This window comes from Elephas maximus, chromosome 8, assembly GCF_024166365.1.
Source record: "Elephas maximus indicus isolate mEleMax1 chromosome 8, mEleMax1 primary haplotype, whole genome shotgun sequence".
In the NCBI taxonomy this organism is placed as follows: domain Eukaryota; kingdom Metazoa; phylum Chordata; class Mammalia; order Proboscidea; family Elephantidae; genus Elephas; species Elephas maximus.
The window spans coordinates 73,014,127-73,040,502 of NC_064826.1; the positions used below are offsets into that span (position 1 = coordinate 73,014,127).

At 37.2% G+C, this 26,376-nt stretch overlaps 1 protein-coding gene across 1 annotated transcript in view; it reads right to left on the minus strand.

Moving 5' to 3' along the window:
* VWDE (von Willebrand factor D and EGF domains) overlaps nucleotides 1-26,376 on the minus strand; it is a 53,859-nt gene that overhangs the window by 14,815 nt on the left and 12,668 nt on the right. The window contains 13 exon segments of the mRNA XM_049893551.1: nucleotides 2,763-2,868; nucleotides 5,509-5,646; nucleotides 6,867-6,891; nucleotides 7,149-7,402; nucleotides 8,210-8,276; nucleotides 8,278-8,458; nucleotides 10,610-10,724; nucleotides 12,781-12,885; nucleotides 13,053-13,208; nucleotides 16,599-16,743; nucleotides 20,702-20,775; nucleotides 21,019-21,236; nucleotides 24,745-24,889. Coding sequence (XP_049749508.1) covers nucleotides 2,763-2,868; nucleotides 5,509-5,646; nucleotides 6,867-6,891; nucleotides 7,149-7,402; nucleotides 8,210-8,276; nucleotides 8,278-8,458; nucleotides 10,610-10,724; nucleotides 12,781-12,885; nucleotides 13,053-13,208; nucleotides 16,599-16,743; nucleotides 20,702-20,775; nucleotides 21,019-21,236; nucleotides 24,745-24,889 — 1,729 coding nt within the window.

Genomic DNA, 26,376 nt, shown 5'->3' on the forward strand with positions numbered 1-26,376 from the left:
AGGTCTGGCAGTTTGAATTCACCAGCTGCTCCTTGGAAACCCCATGGGCAGTTCTACTTTGTCCTATAGGGTTGCTATGAGTGGGAACTGACTTCACAGCATCAGGTTTGATTTTTTTTTGTTATTGTTTTCAATGTGTATAACAAGGATACCTAGTGGCACAGTGATTAAGTGCTCGGCTGCTAATCTAAAGGACAGGGGTTCAAACCCACCAGCTGCTCTGTGAAGAAAGATGTGGCAGTCTGCTTCTGTAAGGATTACAACCTAGGAAACACATGGGGAAGTTCTATAGGATTCTACAGGATCTCTATGAGTCAGAATCGACTTAACAGCAATTGGTTTGGTTTTGGGGTTTATATGTATGACACTATAGGAACCAGGCCATAAGAAGTAATGATGTGGTTTTTTCCTTCAAGAAATTTATTATCCATTTCAGTTCACAAGATCACTTGGAATGTTGGACAGCATAAAAGTTAAAGAACAATAATTAATGATTTTATTAAGAATTAGAGGGGACTCCATAAAGACAGCCTGTGTTGCTGCTGGGTCCCCGGTGATGTATGCATCTCCTTAATAAACTTTCTCACTCTTTCTGACTTGGAGTATGTTTCATTGGCTCGACTAATCCAGGGCATGGACCCTAATCAGGTAACAAATTTGGCGCCCAATGTGGGGCTCGAATTATTCAGGCCCTGGTTCCATCTCCCTAAGGACCAAGCCCCTGGGATGGACCTGGGAAGAGGGAAGGTGCACCCCTCCTTGAATTGTGGAGGTCTCTCAACCTGTGGTGGCCCAGAGGTCTGGTGATGGGGAAGGACTCCACAGCAGAGAGCTCCAGATAAAGGGAGAAAGTTTCTGTTGGCCATGGCATCGGGTGGTAAATCCTCTGTAATAGCCACAGGGGCATCGGTCCTCATAGACTCCCTCCAAGAACTGGTGACTAGGTCCCGTGAGGTTGGACGAGAGAACGGTGCAGTTCCCTGTTCCTAGTGGGTACCCAGGAGGTAAGATTCCAGCCGAGAGTCCACTAAGAATTGGACTTATTTAGGATGGGATTCCCTAACTAAGAGACGTCTTGATATTTTGCGTAATCAAGTGTGGTCTGTAAATGGCTCTGGAGATTTTGGTACTATTGTAAAGCTTGATCTGTTCTGTACTTGAACTAACAAGTGAGAAGAAAAACTGTATGCAGAATGTTTTATGACTTTATGGCCTGGAAAAAGGATAAAGCCTCTGCTTTTGCCCCTGTTGTGCAGGTGAATGATGATGACAAGATAAGAGATGAAGAACCTAGGGATGTTCTTATTCCCCCACCTGGAAAAACCCCATTGTGAGCCCTCCCAGGTGGTATCAAAAGATGAGAATGTGAAGGCGCTGAAAGGGGGGGCAGAGGAGGCGGGGCAGATACGGTCTCCCCACCGCATACTAGCCATGGGGTAAAATTTGGCCCAGTTCCCCTGGGAGGGCTTTACCCACTCCAGGAGGTGCCAGTCCCCGCTGCAGAAGGGCCACCACTAACATTATCAAAGGTGATTGTGTTAATTTCTTTGGGACATGATACTATCCCATTTGTCCCTCATGCAGTGATTGTAGTATTGCAACAAAAAGGACATTTGTGGCTTACCTCTAGTTGGCTAACAGTACACCAAACACAGCTTTTGAGAGAAATCAAATTTAACTTTTGTAAAGTGTTCGATACTAAACATTGGATGAACTATTTACTGGTGTGTGTAGATTCTTTTTCAGGATGGGCAGAGGCTTTTCCCCGCTGGACCAAGACGGCTAGAGAGAGGTACAACAGGTTTTAACTGTCCCTAAGAATAGAGTGGAAACTCCACACAACATGGAGACCTCAATCTATTGGAAAAGTGTGAAAGAATGAATCAGACTGTAAACTGTCATCTTAGTAAACTGTGCCCTAGACAGACAGATGTTCTGCCACTGGCCCTCCTCTGAGCCTGTATTGCACCCCGGGGAAAACTTAAAATCAGTGCTTTTGAGATACTTTATGAGAGACCATATTGTCTCCACCAACTCTCCCCGTGATCCTCCACCCAGCCCCTAATGTAATGATGTCTAAATACTTGCTTTCTCTAACCAAAACTCTTTCCCAGTTATATCAGATAAAAGTTCCCTCTTGAAATAGCTGTGACCAGGTGCTCCTCCGGAAGTAGAAGGACCTCCTGTTACAACCTAAGTGGACTGGAGCCTTCACCGCACCACTCAGCACTGACACAGTTGTAAAGCTTGCAGGAGTCAAGCCATGGACCCATCATTCCAAGTCAAGCCCTGCCCCGTCTACAGTGACAAGGAGTAGAAAGCCTAACGGATCAACGGCCTGAAGTTAAGACTTTCTAAGGTTAAAAAAGTAAAAATGTTTTTAATGCTAACTTGAATGAGACTATTATTAGGAGCTAGAGAGACCTTTGCCCAGGGAATCTTTGTCCCTGAGATAAACGCACCCCCAACCCCTTGTTAAGAAATAAAAATTTCTAGATCTATATTGCTAGAGAAGTGTTAAACGTTACTGATTCCTGTCTGCCCTGTCTGAACAGAGGGTTACATGCCTAACTCGGCCCTCAAGTCCTGTCTCATCAAAGTTTGTATTCTCGTACACAGAGTTAATATTCTAATATTTATAGCTGAGAACTGTTACAAAATTCATGAAAAATTTAATTTTTCTTAATTGCCAGATTTTACATGGTTAAAAACCTTATTTATTAGTGAAATTAAATTGGTTGTTATAGGCCTATTAATGTTACCTGTCTCCAATTTATGCTTATATGTAAAATTACATTCTCTGTCCAATAGATAGCTCAAACCTGTTACAGGCAGAAGGCCCAATTCTATCGCCTGAAACACTGTGATCTGTAAGGAATAGGTTGAAACTTGGGATTAGTGAATATGCTCACCCAAGTTTCAGAGGGGGGAATATGTGACCCCAACACCACCCAGCATGTCTTCTCCTATTTCAAAACGGGCAACTGAGAGCTTGACAGAACTAAAAAAAAAAAGTTGTTCTTCCTCTGCCTGCCTCCTCACATACCTGTTAATGACTTTGTTTTGAGCAGATGTTAATGACTTTGTTCTTTGTTTTAAACTGATGCAAATAACCTTTTGTTCTGTCCAGACTATCTGTGGCATATGACCCCCACAGGAAAGTTGAAGCCCAGGTATCAGATATGTATGTCTTATGTCTTTAGCCTAATAAAGAAATGTCTGGCAGGGGACTACAAAGACACTTGTAACCCTTGTAAGATTCTATATAACCTCTAATGTAAAACTGCTCTTTGGGACTCCACAGAGACAGCCTGTGTTGCTGCTGGGTCCCCGGTGATGTATGCATTTCTTTAATAAGCTTTCTCACTCTTTCTGAAAAAAAAAAAAAGAATTAGAAATGACCATCGGAGTGAAACTATTATTAAATCAAAGCATCGTGAATAAGAACATACAAGTATCACTTGGATTAAACTCGTTCCAAATGAGAGTAGGAAAAAAACTAGCTTAAATGGCACCTGTCCTCAGTCCCATTCAGCCACCCAATCGGTTTCTTCCAACTGTATGCTCCCACAAAACTGTGTTCTTCACAATATTAACTGTCTCTTTCCTCTACTAGTTAGTAATAATTTCAAGAACAACTGCACATTATTTTTACATGCATTGACTCTGGTGCCTAACATAAAACTCACTAAAAACTGCCAACAATCAAAAATTATTTGGATTTGTTGACATTTTGCGGAGCTGGTTTGCTTTGTAAATCTTCATCTAAAGTACAATAAAAAAAAAAATAAAGATAAACTTGAAAAAATTATTTGGATTAATAACTCTCCTCCTAAAATACACAATACTTATGACAAATTGAAGAGATTTGTTCGTTATTCATGTGCAGTGAGATTTGGTTAGACTTGCTTTCATTTTTAATCCCAGTTAAGAAGGGTTTTGTTGAGGGAATGGACCTCTGCAAAAGAAGGATGTTAGATAGCCTAAGTGCATAGGGTGGAAGGTGGGACAGTATTGAGTATTAGGCTCTGTATGTTAAGGGAGAAATGTGAGTTGCTGAAATAGTAGGGAATTCCCCTTGCCATACTGCGCTATGCTCTTCATTTTTGTTGCCTCCACCACTAGACAGACCCACACCAATTTGAAGCACAAGGTGGTAAATCACCAAAATAGGGTCCCATTACCTTAAAGTATGGTTCTTTAATACTGTCTTCTAAAATTTACATTTCTACTTAAATCTTTTGAAATGTTAACATCCCCTAATATTTCTTTTTGTCCTCTTTTTAATTTCAGTGCCCCCCCCCCCGGGCAATTTCATCCCATGGCTAATGAACCAAAGAATTGCATCTTTAACTCAGTTCTCCTTCCTGAGCTCCACCTAGATATTCCATAGTGACCTCAGTCTCTATGTATCCATTATCTTCCCCCTCCAAAATCACCTTGGTTTTTCATATTGCGTGTGACTGCCAATTCTATACTCCCTTTTTTCTAAATCAAGCACGTGAAGCTTAATTGCTCTTTTTCCCTCCCCATTCTAAGTCCACTCACTGAAGAAGCACTGTCAACTTGCTTCTTTAGCATCTCTTTCATCCATTCTCATCTCACCTTAGGTCAAAACAACTTCAAGTGTTGCTATATAGTCTTAATAATGTCTTAGCTCTTCTTCCCACTTTCAGGCTTACCTAGCTCCTTCCCTACAAATGGGCCATTCTTCAGACTACTCCTTAAATGAACTTCCTCAAATGTAAACCTTATCCTGTTCCTCTTCTACTTCAAAGTCTACTTCAAAATCCTATTTAAAAAGTGACCCCCCAAGTCTTGGCGAGTGATCTGGCCACAGGCTACCTTTCTAGCTTCAACTCTTATAGCAGTCCCCCCTTAGCTCCTACGCTCTAGAAAAAACCAAACAAACCAGCCGCTGTCCAGTCGATTCTGACTCATAGCCACCCTATAGGACAGAGTAGAACTGCCCCATAGGGTTTCCAAGGGATGCCTGGTGGATTTGAACTGCCACCCTTTTGGTTAACAGCTGCAGCTCTGAAACCACTATGCCACCAGGGTTTCCCTATGCTTTAGACATGCTGAATTATTCATAGTTCCCAAAGTGTGCCTCTGGGCCTTTGCTCCTACTGTTCTTCTTCATAGAACACCTTCTCCTTCCTAAGATTTCTCAGATTCAGCCCTAGTGATATTTCCTTTTCTTCACCCTTTCAGGTAGATGTGATTCCCTGGGTAGTGTCTCTACTATTCCCTGCAGGCATTCTTACCAAAATACAAGGAATACTTTATCCTGCCTTTTTAAGCTACATGCCCTACTCCCTGCTATCACACTCTAAGGTATTAAGTCAGAGGACCTGTCTTAAGTCTGCATTGTCTGGATCTAGCTTGTGGCAGGACACAATGCATATGTACTGAATGAATGCATGAGAGAAAGAGTGAATATAACAGTGATTTGAATTAATTAAATGCAGCAAAGAAATTCTCATGGAAGAAAACAGAGGCTTTTACCACGACATATTTTTCCATCACCATAAAGTCCTTTTGGACATGAACCACAATGATAAGAGCCAAAGGTATTGAGGCACTCCACTCCTGGAAAGCAAGGACTGGATTCACACTCATCAACATCTTCCTGGCAATTTTGGCCTAAACAAAACATAGATCAAGAGTTCTAGTTATTTAATTTAAAAATACTATATGTTCAATCAGGTTTTCATTATTTGATTTCCCCTACTCTTTATGTATGCCACTCTAATCCCAATACACCCGTGCCCTCGAGTCAATTCCGACTCATAGCGACCCTATAGGACGGAGTAGAACTGCCCCATAGAGTTTCCAAGGAGTGCCTGGTGGATTTGAACTGCTGACCCTTTGGTTAGCAGCCGTAGCACTTAACCACTACGCATGGAGCAGTCAAATACATTATGAGAGGAGAATGATGCTGCATTATATATCAAATACAAAGTTATTAGTTAATTCCATTTAACAATCAACCAGGCTCTTCAGTACATAAGATTTTCCCTAGAACTAAGGTGATTTAAGAAGGGCACTAATATTTTTAAAGCACAAAATTACCATATTATAGTAGTAATTTCTACATTGTTTAGAAATTCCGTGATTAAAAAAAGCTATTCGGAAGAGTTTCCTTCTTAGCTTAAGGACACTTTGTTCAGCCATTGTACTGGCTGTGAAATTCCATGAAAATTTTACTGTGTGCTAGAAAATTCAGTCTTGGGATTTCCCTCAATAAAAATTTTTAAGATAAAGTGATGTTCTTTGGAGTATGTAACAACTTCTTTGAATGAACAAATTCAGAGTCATTAATGGTAACCCATATTATAGAAAAATCTATGAAGTACCAATGGGGAAAAATTTGAATTCTTTCAAATGTCTATAGCACAATATGACAGAAAAAAATAAAAGCTACTTATGTTCATAGTCCTGAATGATGAAATTTTTATTTTAAAATGCTGAGGAAAATTAGAAGACACATGAATATTCTGTTTAGTTCTGTTATAATGTTAAAATAATTGTCTTCAAGAAAAACACCAGTTAAATTATTGCATATTTACTTATTTAACATTTACGTCCATTTAAATTAAATAAGGTATTATATACATTTTTTAAAAGTCTTGAAATTTAAAGGTCATCAGTTATATACTTACTTGGGGTTACTGGAACCAAGCATTTTAGGACAACTTTTTTTTAATAAGTTAGCAAATATACTAAAAGTTCATTTCATTTCAATCTAACTTTATACCACAATATTTCTAAATTAATGAATTATAAATAAAACCTCTTGAGTGATTATTTTATATTGCTCTAGTCATAATTTTCTTTTCCATATTATATTTTAGTAATAATACACTTAAATGTATTTCTACATCTGAACTATAAACAGAAAAATGTTTATAAATAGGCAAAACACAGTACAGACATACAATATTGCTATTAAAACCAGAAAAATGAGCAAAATTACAAGAATCCATGTAAGCAGTACAAAACCAAGAAATATGGACAGCAAATATATTTTTGATGACTTTTTATTAGAATTTTAAAAAGGCTTATCAAAATCTCTAGGACCACACATGTGCTTGAGAAATCTATAGATGAAAGTTCCAAGGCGTTTTCCTTTCTAATTTCTTCACATTCTAATTTGGTTCATAAGGAACCAAAACTTACCTTTGAGCTCAGACGGACAATGACAGGAATAACTGGGAAAACCACTAATACATCAGCCACGGCCACAGGGGCTAGATCGGCACTCACTGATGTCTTCTTCACAAAGATCACCCTGAAAGCCAGGCAAGCAGACACACAAGTATGCCCCACTTCCTGGAGGAAAGCTAGTATCAGACACACATGAGCCACCATTCAAGCAATCACAAGACTTCACGGTCACCTACAAGAGAAACAAAAGGTAAATGCTTTACTTTGCAATAAAATTTTCTTCAGTTTATGCCCCTGGAATCATGATAGGCATGCATGTTTACGTACAAGTATGACCAAATTGCACATTTTTTGCAAACAATTTTTAAAAATACATTTAATACCATGATTTTTTTTTTTTAAAATGGCTTAATAAGGCAATTATACCAGAGCACAGACAAAATAATAGATCCTTGGGATAATTTCCATAATGCAAGCAGAACAACTGAAAAAAAAAAAAAAAGGTAGAAGACAGATACCTGGGTCAGTTCCCAAACGATCATTTAAATGACTAGGTTAACATGATACAGAACCTAAGTGCCCTTTATAGTGTCATTTCTGTGAAAAGTGTGCCCCAAGATTCATGTGAGCAGAGGGCACCAAAGCAGTTTATAAGTATTAAGAGCTCATGACTGACAGAAAAAAAAGTAAATTAAAAAAATAGAACCATAGTTGCTAATTTGTTATTTCAAGCCTTATATTTATAACCTTGATTTCTAATTCAATACTTGAAATTCTAAAATAACCATCACTTGATGGAAAAGAGCATAAGCTAATCAGAGGTTAATACAGACCTTTAATGGAGGGAGATATGAATGAATTCTGTATCCTCAGCATAGCTGAGTTCAGAAGACAGTGGTCTAGGAATTAGTGATTTGATGCACGCTTGCCATGACTGAAGCTCTCTCCTAATGTTTTAAAGTCTTATAAGGAATAGTAAAAAATTATGCAGTTATTACTCTTGTTAAAAATCAAGTGTATTCATCATTACAAATATTACCTCTATTGTGACTCTGGTTTCAGCATTACAGTCATCACTAAGGTGTAGAGTGAATCGCTGGGGGGTATGTGACTGTTTTCCACATAAGCAGTCCTGTGGGGGAAACACTTGCTCCTTCAGGACCAGAGTCTAAGGCAAAATGAATGCCAGAACCTTCTGGATGGAAGGCCATGAACTGGTACACAAAGTTTTCCCCATAAAATGCCTGCAACTTGTCTTGTAGTGCTTGAAGCGCTGGGGGCTGGTTACCTTTAACAGAGAAAACATGTAGTGTTGTACCTGAGTAGAAAAGGAAAGAAGTGTGATGCGGAAAGCTCCCACTGACACTGGCATTTTATACAGTTTGACCTCTGCTAAAATTTCTATCAGCCGCCTTCCCCAAACCACCACCACCATCTCCTTTTTTTTTTTTTAAAACATTTTGAATAAATTCCATTCCATTCTTTGAAATGTAAAAGTAAGGGACAGGTGCAAGACTCCAAGCTTTGCTATGAAAGCGCGAAAACACTTTGACTATAGTAAGAAATAAATGCATTTTCATTGCCCAGGCGGGGTGCAACTCCTCTGCATCTGAAATTAATTCTCAGTGTTCGCTACCTCACTGCTGGCTCTCTCACTGGCTCTCCTTCACCATCTGTCCCTTTCATCCTCGCTTTCACCCTCTAGCCCTTCCTTTCTGTATCTCTCCCTTACCATCCATGACTGGATTGTTCATTTCTCTCCCCTAAACTTTCCTTGCTGTATCCATCTCTCCAGTTATAATATTTGTGAATCAGTGGTCATTCCAATCAAGGGGCACCTGGATGGCACGAATGTTTAAGCGCTTGACTACTAACCAAAATGTTGGCGGTTCAAACCCACCCAGAGGCACCTCAGAAGACAGGCCTAGTGATCTGCTTTGGAAAAATCACAGCCTTGAAAACTCTATGTAGCAGTTCTACTCTGCACAGATGGATCACTGTGAGTCGGAATCGACTCAATGGCAACTCAACAACACAGTCGTGCCAATCTTCTGTTCCTCAAAAATCCTTCTAGTGGCTGAGCTTACACATTCATATGGTGGCTATTTCAGGGGACAGAGACAGGTCCTTTACTTTCATGAAGTGATTTAATACATCTTTTTATATTGTCTTATATGCAAAACTTACTGGCTTAGTAGATAGAACAGACTCATTACCTTGCACTGGGCACAAAACTCTGCTTGCATCAAGGAAGCATTGATGCCAAGAGACTGCATTTCTGGCTCTAGTTTTGCCCTGCATATCCTTACACAGCAGCTTCATTTATTGATAATTAGTTTCCTCATCCTCAATATGAAGGAATTGGAACAGGTAATATTTTAAGATCCCTTATATCTTTTGACACTGTGACTCTATGTTGAATCAATCATATATAGCCATTAAAAATACAAATGGACACTGATTCAGAAGTTATGTTCTGCTTTCTTTGTCTCTTGCAATAAATTCTTCCCCATATTTCCACTGTCATCTTAAAATATTCCATAAGTCTTATACCTGAGCTGTGAATCATGTGGCAGATGGTCTAACACAATAACGCCCAAACACGTATAATGATATCACAAAACACTGTGCAAATATAAGGTTTTACGACTCCATTAGATAAAATTACATGAGGTTGGGGAGTAATTGTAACTTATTGTAGCTAATGATGCCTTTGTCTTCCCACTGAGGGAAGAGAAATTGAGGGGCACATACATGGAGTAATACATAGCTCTATTTGGGAAAGTGAATAAATTATCTGGCATATAACTAGAATTTGGTATATTGTTTGAGTAGAACAAAGTATCCAGCAATTAACCATACCCAGTATTATACTCGGAGTCACAAAATGATAGTGCTGTAAGGCACTTCATAGATTATTGAGTGCAGGTATTCTATTGAACAGAAGATGAACCTCTGGCCTTGGGAGGTTAAATAGTCAAAACTTTGTCATAAAACTGAACATTGGTAAAGCTAAGAGTAGGATTTAGGCCCTCGCCTTCAAACTAATATTCTTTTTTCAGTAAACACACTGATATTTGTTGATGGATTTTTTTTTTTTTTTTTGTATAAAGTGTTTGAGAGGCCATTTTGCTAGTAGGTATTTGGACTTTCGCAAATTGTGTGTAGCTAAATTATCCATTTCTCCCATTGATAATTCATGTTCATTTTCCTCATTAAATATTAAAATAAAAATTCAATACCATATGAAGTATAACAGAAATTATAAAAAGAAGTAATCTTATATTTTCTTAAAGCAAAGTAAATTACACATTTAAGAGAGATGCTAAACTGAATACAGTGCTCATCCATCTCAAACAAAATAATTTAAGTCATGGTTTAAGACTGCTTTACAAATATCTTCTATAGGAAATATACAGATTAATAAAGAATAACTTACTTTCTGAAAATGACCAAGTGAATTTTGAAATGTTAGGTCTACATATCAAACAAGGGCTGGTGGGATTTTTATCCCCTTCAACATAGCAGAGTCCATCGATAAAGCAAACTTTTTCCTAACGGAATTTTAAAAAAAAGAAAACACCAATGAACATACAACCATAGTTGGTATTCAGTGAGAAAAAACGATATAGGAGGATAGTCACATATATACTAATGATTCTAGTAAAACTGAATTATAAATCTGTTTTGATTAGGAAGTATTTTTTCATATCTCACAAACATAAATGCATGTTAGAAAACAAATTATTTCCTGTGTGTAAATGCCTATGAAGCTGATCAATTTGGAAGGAATAGAAAAAGCTGCATCCCTATTCAGAACTACTGGACTTAAAATAACACAAAATAAAAGCTCCGTTTTATTTCTGCTAAACTCATGCTGGAAATATTTTATTTATAAAGTAATAAACCTGCTTTGTTTTTTCTCCCCTCCCCATACATCTTATAGACTCACATTAATTTATAGCTATCCTCCCTTCTTCTAGCAGCCCACTGTGCCCTGCGATCAGTGGGGTCAAATTCATGGCACAATTATCCACACTGGATAATGAACATCATTACACAAAACAGTTGAAAAGGAAGTTGACACACACAGAAATAATGCTTGTTAAATGTAGCAATCACTTTTAACCTAGGAAAAGACCAAATTCTGTTCATAATATATAAACAGCTCATTTTACAATATTTCCCTTGAGATCATCCAGAACATTGTAAAAAAAAAAAAGCCTCAAGATTATAAAATAATCTTTAACATTTTAAAAGTAGTTATTGTAGGACATGTAGAAATGGAATATGTGGAAGAAAATAAAAATCAGGCAACTTCTGAAAAACAGAAACTTCTTATTGATATGATCTGATGGCTACTAAGGAAAGTCAGAGTTAAAATTGAGAAAAAATACTTTTTGTTCCATACACATAAATATTATTTGATATATTCCTCACTTTTGAAGACCCAAGTCATATGAAATCGACCAAAAACTGAAACCAAATCCATTGCTGTTGAGTTGATTCCGACTCATAGCAACCCTATAAGACAGAGTAGAGCTGCCCAGTAGGGTTTCCAAGGCTGTAAATCCTTACGGAAGCAGACTGCCACATCTTTCTCCCGCTGATCGGCTGGTGGGTTTGAACCACCGACCTTTCAGTTAACAGCCAGAGAGCTTAACTGCTGTGCTACCAGGGCTCCCTATGAGATCAACAAAACCCAAAATGATCAACAGTGTATGTTAAATCAGCAAATCATATATAAGAAGCCTGTTGACAAACCCAGTAGTCTAGATATAGATTAAGAAAAGGGTGTGACCATGAGGACTCCACTCAGGCTGTCCCATATTTCTGTAATCCATCAAGTGGCACATATCTGCATGGTCCAACAAATTTACTTTTCAGGTGGAAAAAGAAACTCCTCTTAACCTTACTAAGGTCACTCCTGAGGTTCACCCTTCAGCCAAAGGTTAGACAGGCCCATAAAGCAAAACAAGACTAAAGGAGCACACCAGCCCAGAGGCAAGGGGTAGAAGGCAGAAGGGGACAAGAAAGCTGGTAATAGGGAACCCAAGGTCAAGAAGAGAGGGTGTTGACATGTCATGGGGTTGGTAACCAATGTCACAAAACAATATGTGTACTAATTTTTTAAGGAGAAGCTAGTTTGTTCAGTGAACCTTCATCTAAAGTACAATAATTAAAAAAAAAAAAGCATTAACCTTATGCATTTGACAAATTCTACCCAAACGCATATCACTACAAAGAGGACCAGATATCCAAGTAGAGATATCTTACTGGAAAATCATTATTACTACTAGAAAAAGAACGTATGTCAGAGTGAAAGAGTGAAAAATTCAGTCTGAATCTCCTCTTGATTAGGAATAAACAACACACCACTTTAAAATGTTAAAGGCAGAAATGCACCCTTGCAATTTCAAGAAGACTTATGCAGAGTAATAGTTTCTAATAGAGAAAAGCTTTTCTCAAGATTATATAGTTTTAAATTATATAAACTTGAGAAGTTTTTCTCTATTAGCATTTCTGATATGCAACTGGAAAAACCACAAGTAATATGGGAAATAAAAATACCCATAATGTAAATGTGAAAATAAGTGAAAAGATGCATACCTTCAGAGTGCATGAGTCATTTTCATAGAGACCACAAACTTGACAAGCACCATCGTATATGATAATTATTTTGGGATCACTGAATCTATAACCATCATTAGATACCTGTAAGATGTAGTTTTATAATAAGATAATTTGTTCTATATGTAGCCTCACAAATTTATTACGAAATGTTAACTTATAAATATTCGCTTAGTTTTCTATATATAAACTATACATGTATACACACACACATATACATATATGTACATAGTTTTGTGGGGGTTTTTTACCTTCACTTGCCACTTCACAATTGGCTGCTCACCCATCAGATCCATGGTATCAGACTGCTGGACACCAGTGGGCAGCTGGCAATCAACAATTCTGCTATTTTGAAAAACAGCACGAACACAGATGGGTTCTCCAAGGACCCATGCACTGCTGTTATAGTGAAGGGATAATGAGAAAGCAATTAAAGTCTGTTAAATTACGAAAATATTTTGCTAGTGAATTACACATAATCAAATCATAAATTTTAAAATACATGTCTGGGATAAAAGAATGTATAATGAGAAAACAAAAGTCACATTGATACTAAGTTTTATTTGGAATAATGAAAATTTATCTACATTGACATAAATTGCTTCTTCTGACTCAACAATTTCTTGAGGGCTCAAATGAAAGAAGTTTACCAATACTGACCATATAGAATTGGTCACTACATAATGACTTTTGACCTACCCAGAAGGATGAAGAAACTTGGCTCTGATTTTTTCTATTAATAAATATTTTGTGAGTATCTACTACGTGCAGGGGGTATTCCAATGAAAAGAGATTACAAAGCAAAGGGCAGGCATACACAATATAATTTTATTATTGCTGTAACACATTCAAATAAGGTGCAACAATTGAGAAAGAAGCCACCAAATCGAACTAGCAGAGTCAAGGAAAGCTTCAAAGTAAAATGATACTTCTATTCCGGAAAGTAAAAAATGAGTTTGCCATTTGGACTCTTGGGGCAGAAACAGAGGGAATGAGATTCAACATGCCTGGAAGGAATAGTATGTGAAAAGACAAGGATGTATAGAGCAGCATGGATTTTAGTAGAGCAGAAGCCAGAGGTTCAAGCCTGCAATGGTCAATGCTGGGATGATTTAACCAGCAAAATAAATATTGACAGTATTGAATGATAACCCATAAAATAAAACACTCATTAGTCCATACTGATATAAATAATCTAATGAATAGACTGGGGAGAAAGGTCAGATGTTGTACCTGGGAGGGTGCACTGATAACGGCAAGCCATGAGTTTGTGGTCTTCTTGCCAAAAATGTATAACCTCATTTAATCATGAGAAAACATTAGGCAAACCCAAATTATGGGACATTCTACAAACTGGCCAGTACTCTTGAAAAGTTCCGAGTACATGAAAGACAAATAAAATCTGAGCAACTGTCATGGTTTGGAGGAGACTAAAGACACATGACAACCAAATGCAACATGAAATCCTGGGCAGGATCCTGAGCCAAACAAAGGAATATTAGTTGGACAATAGGCAAAATTTGAATAAGACCTGGAGTTAATAGTATTGTATTATGATTAATTTCTTGGTTTTAATAATTATTTTATGAATATGGAAAATGTTAGTTTTAGGAGAAGCTGGGTGAAGGATAATTGGCAACTCCCTATACTATTTTTGCAACTTTTCTGCAAGTCTCAAATTATTCCAAAATAAAAAATGTTTTAATTACTCTTTCATGCTACAGCAATCATGAGAGATTATGCATGATCTTTTTTTTTTTTTTATCCAAGAAGCTAGATTTTTAAGAGGAGTCCAGTCACTGCAGGAAACTGGGGTACAAACTAAAAAAGTGGACAGAAATTCGCTTATGTTGACTGGAAATGTAACAAGGTTACTAGCTTAGCGCACAAGCGAATACTTGATGTTTCATTCCAAACAAACTAGGTTTGCAGGTGGGGTTCAGGATTCTAAAACAATGCCAAATTAGATAGTTTCGGATCAAGGGATCAAAAGATAGAAGAGCCTTTAAAACCCAGTATTGAGTGAGTTTGAAGTCGGGAGGGACCAACTTAAAACCTTCAGCATAATATAAAATAAATACTAGATTCTAATCTTGGTTTTGTCGAGAGAACGTATCTGTTTCTTTCAATAATGTGCAGTGTGTTAGAGAATTTTAATTTGGCTCCATACCAAACCCATTGCCGTTAAGTCGATTCCGACTCATAGCAACCCTAAAGGACAGAGTAGAACTGCCCCGTAGGATTTCAAAGGAGCGGTTGGTGGATTTGAACTGCTGACCTTTTGGTTAGCAGCCAAGCTCTTTAATCACTCTGCCACCAGGGCTCCATAGTTACTCTTTATTTATAAGATGTTTGGAAGAGGGAAGTAGTATGAGAAGAAATATCACAGCAAATAATGTATATGAAACTAAGAACAAAATGTACTTTGTAAGAGAAGATAAGGAAACCTTGGTGGTGTAGTGGTTAGGAGCTACACTACTAACCAAAAGGTTGGCAGTTCAAATTCACCAGGCGCTCCTTGGAAACCCTGTGGGGCAGTTCTACTCTGTCCTATAAACCAAACCAAACCAAACCCAGTGCCGTCGAGTCGATTCCGACTCATAGCGACCGTATGGGACAGAGTAGAACTGCCCCATAGAGTTTCCAAGGAGCGCCTGGCGGATTTGAACTGCCGACCCTTTGGTTGGCAGCTGTAGCACTTAACCACTATGCCACCAGGGTTTCCACTCTGTCCTGTAGGGTCGCTATAAGTCGGAACTGACTCCACGGCAGTGGGTTTTTGTTTGTTTTTTGGTTTAAAAGAAGATAAATCTATAAATTTCTCTTTTGGCAAATCGCTTAATGGCAGGGCGATGTCATATGATTCATTCTGCCAAGACCAATATAATGTTCACTCTCTTGGGTAATATTGGAGTGAATCAAACTATATACATTACTTTTTCTATTGTGTGCTTCATTATTTCATTGGGATTAAAATAGTTAATATTTCATTTAAAAAGCCTCTATCCTTAAAAATCTCTAAACAAGCATACTCCTTGTGAATAAATTTTTGATAAAAAATAGTTTCTTCCTGTAAATTCTCAATCTCAATCACACATGGCTTCATTAATTTGGAGAAAAAATGAAGATAATGATTTGCTGTTTTAAATGATCAGCTTTACCCATGTAAATACTTTCTAAATTCATAGAGCTTTCCTTAAAATTCTACTTGAATAAAGAAAAGAAAGATTATATGAATAGTCATCAAATATAAGGTATAATTTGATATATCAATGTTCAAACTGAGTGATCTTGGCCGTCTTTTGTGACTTCAAGAAAGAAAAAAACACTGTTTTTGCTTTGTAATTTTTCAGTATGTAATTCACATTAAGGGAAATATAAGAGATAAGATCAATTAATCTTCACATTTTTGGTTTGTAAAAGGAAAACGTTCATAACCCTATAACCTAAAATTCATTGCTGGGTGTCCTGGCTAATGAAGAATGATCTCTATTCTTTTGTGTTTTTGCTTTCTAAGAAATACAGAAATATACATATCAAGCTTGATATTCTTTTAATTTCTTGCTGACTTAAAGTAGTGGACCAATACCTCAAAAATTACTTTAAAGACTTTAATAGAGTTAACTAATAGGGGGAACTTTAAGGGTAAGCAACTTGATCATTTTCCTGTTCAAGTCTCTCTGAAATCCTGTTCATCCTTTAGGCATGTTGTTAATTGATACACCAAATTAATCAAAGTTAAAATTAATCTGAATTATTTACAAAATTTAATTGTCATCAACGCCTAATTCACATACCTGCAGTTTAGTAACTTCACATTTAATTGAAGATGATTCCTTGAAACCTAGACCAAAAACTCTCACCATCATATAATTATATTTTCGAACATCACAAAATCCAGCATTCTCAAGCTCTGTAATTTCAGGAGCTTTGTCATTGGGGGAAAAAATGACAGAATAGGACATTTTTTTAAATTACACGTAAAAAAAACTAATTTTAATGCCCAAATTAAAAGCACATGCAAATTAATATTTTAAAGTATGCCCTAAATATTATTTACTACATTAATTAAACCATTAAATGTTAAGAGTAATCCAGTATTAAAAGAAGCATTATCCACTATTGAACCAATAAAAATAGCAGAGAGGCACTACCAGTCCCTAATTGAGGTTTCATTAATGTTTTAATAATATTTTAACATCAATAAAAGACAAGTATTAAGAAATTATTACTAGAACAGTCTACATTTTGGTTAGTGCCATATAGATGAATTGTAGAGGAAATAATTTTGTAAATTATAATGTACTTAGCAATATATTAAATACAATATATTAAAAATTTTTACAGGACTCATACCTCATACCATGCACAAAAACTAACTCCAAGTGGATCAAAGACCTAAACATAAAGACTAAAACAATAAAGATCATGGAAGAAAAAATAGGGACAACATTAGGAGCCCTAATACAAGACATAAACAGAATACAAAACACTACCAAAAATGACAAAGAGAAACCAGATAAGTGGGAACTCCTAAAAATCAAACTCATCTAAAGACTTCACCAAAAGAGTAAAAAGACCACCTACAGATTGGGAAAGAATTTTCAGCTATGACTTCTCCGACAAGCACCTAATCTCTAAAATCTATATGATTCTGTTAAAACTCAACCACAAAAAGACAAACAACCCAATCAAAAAGTGGGCAAAGGATATGAACACGCACTTCACTAAAGAAGATATTCAGGCAGCTAACAGATACATGAGAAAATGCTCTCGATCATTAGCCATTAGAGAAATGCAAATTAAAACTACGATGAGATTCCATCTCACTCCAACAAGGCTGGCATTAATCCAAAAAACACAAAATAGTAAATGTTGGAGAGGCTGCGGAGAGATTGGAACTCTTATACACTGCTGGTGGGAATGTAAAATGGTACAACCTCTTTGGAAATCTATCTGGCGTTATCTTAAACAGTTAGAAATAGAACTACCATACAACCCAGAAATCCCACTCCTCGGAATATACCCTAGAGAAATAAGAGCGTTTACACGAACAGATATATGCACACCCATGTTTATTGAAGCAGTGTTTACAATAGCAAAAAGGTGGAAGCAATCAAGGTGCCCATCAACGGATGAATGGATAAATAAATTATGGTATATTCACACAATGTAATACTATGCATCGATAAAGAACAGTGACGAATCTGTGGAACATTTCATAACATGGAGGAACCTGGAAGGCATTATGCTGAGTGAAATTAGTCAGAGGCAAAAGGACAAATATTGTGTAAGACCACTATTATAAGATCTTGAGAAATAGTATAAACTGAGAACACATACTTTTGTAGTTACGAGGGGGGGAGGGAGGGGGGTAGGAGAGGGTTATTTACTGATTAGTTAGTAGATAAGAACTACTTTAGGTGAAGGGAAGGACAACACTCAATACAGGGAAGGTCAGCTCAACTGGACTGGACCAAAAGCAAAGAAGTTTCTGGGATATACTGAATGCTTCAAAGGTAAGTGGAGCAAGGGCAGGGGTTTGGGGACTATGGCTTAAGGGGACTTCTAAGTCAATTGGCAAAATAATTCTATTATGAAAACATTCTGCATCCCACTTTGAAATGTGGCGTCTGGGGTCTTAAATGCTAACAAGCAGCCATCTAAGATGCATCAATTGGTCTCAACCCACCTGGAACAAAGGAGAATGAAGAACACCAAGGTCACACGATAACTATGAGCCCAAGAGACAGAAAGGGCCACATGAACCAGAGACCTACATCATCCTGAGACCAGAAGAACTAGATGGTGCCCGGCCACAACCGATGACTGCCCTGACAGGGAGCACAACAGAGAACCCCTGAGGGAGCAGGAGATCAGTGGGATGCAGACCCCAAATTCTCATAAAAAGACCATACTTAATGGTCTGACTGAGCCTGGAGGAATCCCGGCTGCCATGGTCCCCAGACCTTTTGTTGGCACAGGACAGGAACCATCCCTGAAGACAACTCATCAGACATGAAAGGGACTGGACAGTGGGTGGGAGAGAGATGCTGATGAAGAGTGAGCTAATTATATCAGGTGGACACTTGAGATTGTGTTGGCATCTCCTGTCTGGAGGGGGGATTGGAGGATAGAGAGAGTGGGAAGCTGGCAAAATTGTCACGAAAGGAGAGACTGGAAGGGCTGACTCATTAGGGGGAGGGCAAATGGGAGTACGGAGTAAGATGTATGTAAACTTATATGTGACAGACTGACTGGATTTGTAAATGTTCACTTGAAGCTCAATAAAAGTTAACATAAAAAAAATCAAAGGATGGGGTAAAAAAAAAATTTATGTTTGTTGGCATTCTAATATTTTAGAGAAGTTTTAGTGTAAAGTGGAGCAGAAAAATGGGGCTACAGTTGACAGAGGAAACAGGGTCCAGATACATTTTTTCAAGATGGGGAAAATAACAAAAAACATCTATTATTCACTTAACGTTTCATAACGAAACATATACAAGAACGAACAGTAAATAATAAAGGATAGACTACTTCATTTTCATTTATTCAACCATGGTTTTTTATCACCTTTACTATGTAACAGTCACTGCTATGGTGCTGCAGAAACAGAACTGAGGAAACAGACAAAATTCCCTGCTCTCATGGAATCTGCATTCTAGCAGGGAGAGAGACAAGAAGCAAAATAAATAAATAAGTAAAACATCTGACTTGTTAGATATTGATGACTATGGTGACCAGAAAGGCCTCACTGAGGTTACATATAACTACAGACTTGAAAAAGATAAGAGAAAGAGCTATAGGGATATTTGGGGGAAGAGTGTTCCAGATAGAGGTGCCAATATGTGCAAAGGCCCTGTGGTAAAGAGGCTTGCTGAGGGCTTCTCCCATGTGCTCATGGCTGTCTCCCTCACTTTCTTCAAGTCTTTGCCCAAACGGCATAGTCACATTCTGGCTTTCTCTAACCACCCTATTTTAATATAATTTGCAACCCCTAACTCCAGCATTCCCTTTTCCACCTCTGCTTTAGTTTTCCTCATAGCACATATCTTCATCAGATACACTTTATAGTTACTTATTAATCATCTTCATATCTCTCTTCACCTATTGAAAGTTAAGGTCAGGAAATGTTTGTCTATTTTATTCATGGCCATACCCCAGCACTTAGAACATAGTCTGCCACTTAGTTGTTGCACAATTGACGTTGTTGAATTGAATTGCATTAAATAAATCTCCACGTCCCTTGGTGGAGCAAATGGGTAATGCTCTCGGTTGCTAACCAAAAAGTTAGAGGTTGGAGTCCACCACAGGCACTTCAGAAGAAAAGTCTAGTAGTATACCCCGAAGAAAGGTCTAGTGATATATCTCTGACAAATCTGCCACTGAAAATCTTACAGAGCACAGTACTACTCTGACATACATGGAGCCACCGTAAGTTGGAATCAACTCAACACGGCTACTGGAAGCTTTTTTTTTAACTAATTCTAATGTATTAACTTAATCTTCTTGCCCACGTCTTAAGGCTTATTTTAATGTCATGTAAAATCGAAACAGTAAATATCTCTAAAGCAAATAATCTAATCATTATTAAAAACGAATAAATGGTCAAGCAAAGGTGACTGTCTGCATTTACAATAATCCTCTTTTTTTTTTTTTTTTACAAATTCAGCCTCAAAACTAGTCCATATTTTTACTAAGGAATAAATTTCAAGGCAAACACTTCTATACAAATAAGCTAGTATTTGGAAACAAGCCAGTGATAACCATATATGCCTTTACTTTGTGATTTTTCAGTGAATGGGAATAACAAAATAATAAAACAGTATGGTGTTTAGAACAAAACAACAACCAAGACCAAAACAAAAAATACTAACAGAAAAAAATTTGAGAAAATTACCTGCCATCAAATGTAATTATATGAGGGTCAGTAAATGAATAGCAGTAAGCAGTTGGGACATCTTTTACTCTGATCTTAAAAGCAAAGAAATTTTCAGTAAATATTACTATTATTATTTAGTGATATATAATAAACTGTCTAGCAATCTCAATATATTTTAATTATCATTTTACCAGTTATTGAAAATCGAGTCATTTAAAAAACAAAAGTAATTTTTACCAAATAATTTTGAAATGTAAATTTTACAAGATATACTGATAAAATACATGCATCTTTCCAAAGCTTCATTTATTAAGACGTTTTTATAATTTGTCCACCTGGACGCTGGCTGGACTGTAGCTGTTCCACAGGAAATCCTCACTGACTATAGGCTCCACCAAAATGTTTGTAACTCGATTTCCATCTCGAGAAAAGTCTGTTACAGCAGTGTAGTACACAAAACCATGGCTACAGGTTCCATTTTCACAGGATGATGTCTGATGAAGGTCCACATGACAGGAAGAAAGGGCCAAATTTAAGCCTAGCTGTTCTTCACCTGTTTTAATGAAAAACTGTATTAGTTTTTTTCCTAGAAAAATATAATAACCAAAGCATCTAATAGCTCGATCAACAGAGAATACCAAATTGAGAGATTATTCTTAAATTACTTTCTCTTACTTGAAAAAATATGGCTGCATTTTTTTCTAAATAAAATCAAAGCTATTAAACTCTATGTGATCTTTATACATAATTAACCAACTTCAATACATACATATATACACACAAAATTGCTGTTTTCTTTACATTTATAAGTTAATGTACACCCGCATGGAATTCAAAAGTAAAAACAAAATGCATCCTGTTACTATTGAAAAAAAAAACAAACCCTAATTCTGGCACCAAGAAACACTATAATTTGATTTTTTTCTGCCTAAGATTTGGCCCTAGGCCCAGGTATTTCTGCAATATTTCCTAGGGCGTGTATTTATGTTTTATCTATTGTTGAACTATAGCAATGTCATTATTATTATTAATATAAACCAAACCAAACCCATTGCCTTCAAGTTGATTCTGAACCCTACTACAGGACAGAGTAGAACTGCCCCATAGGGTTACCAAGGAGCAGCTGGTGGTTTCAAACTGCCAACCTTTTGGTTAGCAGCCAAACTCTTAACCACTATGCCACCGAGGCTCCTTAAAACTAGAAGACTTAAAACAAATTCAGATGATTCCACACCAGTAATAAGCAATCTATCTTCTTTCAGTTCCCACATATTCTAATATTTTCAGAAACTCAGATCCTACCTCTCCCAGGGAAAAAAGAACAATAAAATAATTTGGAAAGAAAATGGTAACAAAAGAGGAAGAGGGAACTCCATGAATTTGTGTAACTTCAAAAAGCTGGAGAAAGTAATTAAAGCTTAAACAAAAAGAGTAGATCCCCCACCCCATAATTGCAAAATTGTCCACAAAGGAAGTGTGCGTATGTGTGTTTGTGTGTATTCTCCTATTGCATCCAGTTAATAATTTTACAAAGTTCTCCTGAGAGTCAAGGAAGAAGAAAATAATCATTAAAAGCTTTCTATCTCCTTTTCTCTCACACATCTTTTTCAGGTGTAAAATCATACTGGTCAATTATCAGTTATAGGTACAGTATACTAGATTCAAAATTTCTGAAAAAATTACATTTCTCCTTATGCATTTTTTCCTAAAAATATAGACTTTTCCCATGCACATGGAAAAATAACAGAAACATCCACACAATTAACTGGCTCTTTAAGGTGAATATGGACTATATCTGGCCTAGATCTAGCCCCTGACATCATTTTGTCTGTATATGGTATGAGGGCCAAGAATTCTATTCTTTGGAACCTGTACAAAAGCAGCATAGTCTTTTAGAGATACACTGAAAGATACCATCTGGTTCTCTATTACAGACTTACAGGCAATATACTTAAAGAACATAACATAATATTCAGAATGAAATCCAGAGATATTTCTCCAGGAAAAAAAAAATTGTTTTTATTTGACCAAAAACAAGAACATGCAAATTCTCAAAATGTAGGACTATATTTAGGATGTTATTATTATAGTGATGTTTGCATTGTTGGAAAGAACTGAGAGCATGTGATTCTATTTTAAATCCATTTATAACTGAAGGAGATCTCTGCCTCACACAGCTTCTACAAATATCAATAACATCTTCCTCTCCCCTATTTATCATGTAAACTGCAGTACATTATGATCTGAGTCAGTAGTTGGATTTTATTTTAGTTTGCTTACTGTCAAATATCTCAGGATTTAAAAACAAAAACAAAAAAAACCTGTTGCCATAGAGTCAATTCCACTTCATAGCAACCCTATAGGACAGAGTACAACCGTCCCATTGAGTTTCCAAGGAGCTGTGGATTCGAACTGCCGATCTTTTGGTTAGCAGCCAAACTCTTAACCACTGTGCCACCAGGGCTCAGTATCTCAGGTTCCAAAACCAAAACCAAACCCAGTACCGTCGAGTCGATTCTGACTCATAGCGACCCTATAAAAGAAAAAAAACTTTTTTTTTCTTTTATATAGGATAAAAAAAAAAAATAGGATAGCATATCTTAATTTCTCTTTCTATATCCTTATCCATCTCTTTTCCTGTTGTATAATTCCCAAGAGACTCTTCCTCTTTCCAAACATTTTTCATCCTTTTGTTTCTCTGATTTAACTAGGTATAATATAGACATGAAGACCTTTAAACATTGTGTTTGATTTATTTATTACTAAATAAAATTTTGGAGCCCTGGTGGCAAAGTGGTTAAGAGCTATGGCTGCTAACCAAAAGGTCGGCAGTTCGAATCCACCAGCCACTCCTTGGAAACCCTATGGGGCAGTTCTGTTCTGTCCTATAGGGTCGCTATGAGTCGGCACCTAACAACAACAAATAAAATTTTATGCCCTACGGTAAAAGGGTAGGTGAATAAAATCTTCCTTAAAGGTTACATTTTAATCTATGTATCTTTTATTTGATTTGGTCTCTAAGTCAGAGGCTTGTGGGTGGGGGGAAGGCTCAACACAATCACTGCCACACACTGTGTGTCTTCTTATATTCTACCGTGTTCTGTGTAAAGACTTCAGTCTTCTCTCTCTGCTTGGGTCAGTGAAGTATATGTGGCCATGCATGTAACATCTACATAACTATTAATTTAAACAGAAGAATTCTAAAACAAAAGATCCCAAACATAAGCTGACATTAGGGAGACAAGCGTGAAGAATGAATTATAAGACCCACATTGCATGAACTGGAAATGTGAACATAACTGATCATACTGCCCTTAGTGGGGATGATGTGGAAATTCTGGAAGAGTAGTTTGTTCCTCAATCTATGAAAACCAAGGAAAGAGAAGAAGGAGGCAGAGGAAGAGGAGGAAAACGGGGAGAAGTTGGAGAGGGAGAAAGAGGAGGCTGGTCAAGGAATTATTATTGTCATCAAGCCAATTCCAACTCAGTGACCCCATATGACAGAGTAGAACTGCCCCATAGGGTTTCCTAGACTGTAATCTTTATGGGGGAGCCCTGATAGTGCAGGTTAAGAGTTGGGCTGCTAACCAAAAGGTCAGCAGTTTGAATCCATCACCTACTCCTTGGGAACTGTATGGGACAGTTCTACCCTGTCCTATAAGGTCACTGTGAATCCGAATCGACTCAGTGGCAATGGGTTTGGTTTAATCTTTATGGGTGCGGATTGCCAGGTCTTTTCTGCCACAGAGCAACTGGTGGTCTCGAACCACTGACCTTTTGGTTTGCAGCTGAGTGTTAACCATTGTACCACCAGAGCTCCTTTGAATTATTATTATTATTTATTTATACATTAGACCAGGTTGAATAAATGTGAATTGCTTTGACAATCATAAATTTAGCACAATATTATTAACATGATTCAGCTATAACTTGATATAAACATTTAATTATATATGTATATTTAATATATACGTATATTTCAGTGACATTTTCTAGAAGGAAAAAAGCTTCCATTATTATTTTAGATCTAATCATACAATTAAATGAATTTAGTATATTACCTTGATCAACAGTTTTTAGTTTTAATGAGATTTTGCATTCCTGATCAAGCTCACTGAATTCAGAACAAACGATAGGAACTGTGCTCTCTATCCTCAACTGGTACTCTTTCCCATCTTCTGATATAGTGCTCAGTTCAGGTTGCAACTAGTTTAAGAAAATATATAGAGCAATCATGTTAAAATATAACTTATTTTTTGATATAATTATTTCATAAGGTAATTTTTCTTAACAATTCATTTTTTGTTAAACGAGTTGGTGGTAATAACTTAAACACTGGAATTTTTTAATTAAACAAGAGAAATTAGAATCAAACTTCTCTGAGCAATGCACAGAGAGTACATGGAGCGGCTGTTCTGCTCTGAGTTTAGACCCAACTTAGCTCCCCAACACATGTCGGGGAAGTCTCATCAGAGCCTGCTTTAGTGGTTCTGGTTCCACGGTGGGCAGTGGACAAAGGAGGAGACAGATTCTTTAATTCTTCCATTTGTTTTGCTAATGTTTACTGACTCACACCACAAGTAAGTCTGTTTATTCTTAGGGATTAGTACATAGGGTCTCTCTGAGTCAGAACCAACTCCATGGCACCTAACAATAGTAACAGTATTCATCAACTCAATTAGAAATTTTAACTTTTTTTGGATTATAAATTAATTTATTGTTGGTCATCTGAAATATCTCAACCTTCAGCTTATTTCCTAGCCTCTATTTTCCACAGTTGAGTTTACTGAGTACTGCACCATAGGACAGACCCTGTCCTGGTTCACAGGCCAATCCTAGTTCGAGGCATGAAGTTTTTAGGCATTCTCCATTCTGGGCTAGTCTTCAGAACAGCTGTGTTTTAGAACTGAATATTCTCTTTCTCTTAGCAGGGGCAGATTACCCAGTAAATACAGTAGCACTGGCTTGTACTGAGCAAGGTATACACGGACATAATTTTATTTACTTGCTGATCTGTGGTGAGCAGTTTCACATGGGTTTCACCACATCTTTGACGTGGTGGGGCACAGGTGAAACTGTGCACTGCAGATTGGCGGGAAGGCACAACTGGGCCCCTTTGTACCTTTCTTATTGGGTAATCCAGCCCTGTTTCTTAGCCAAACAAATATTAAGTACCTGGTGGTTAGCTGGAAACCCTGGTGGTATAGTGGTTAAGTGCTACAGCTGCTAACCATAAAGGTCAGCAGTTCGAACCCACCAGGCACTCCTTGGAAACTCTATGGGGTAGTTCTACTCTGTCCTACAGGGTCACTATGAGTCAGAATTGACTTGACAGCAATGGGTTTGGTTTTTTTTTTTTTTTTCAGTGATTGGCTACTGGCCCTGATATTGTTTGCTAACCAAGCTCTTAAGGATGTGGGTCAAAGGGTTCCTGTGTTCCCAAGGTCTGACCTCAGCTTCCCCACATCCCCACTGTGGTTATACTATTCTGAGAACGTTGTAGTTCCCCACCCCACTGTGGTTACACTATTCTGACAATGTAGTCCACTTTTCTCACTCCTTTCTCTGGTCCCTGCTGTGTAGACATGGACTTGATCCAGGAACAGACTTTATTCTCTTCCTGAGTCACAATCTTGCAATCTATCGAATACCCCATCTTGTCCTTGGACTAGAGATGAGTCAGAACGAACTCT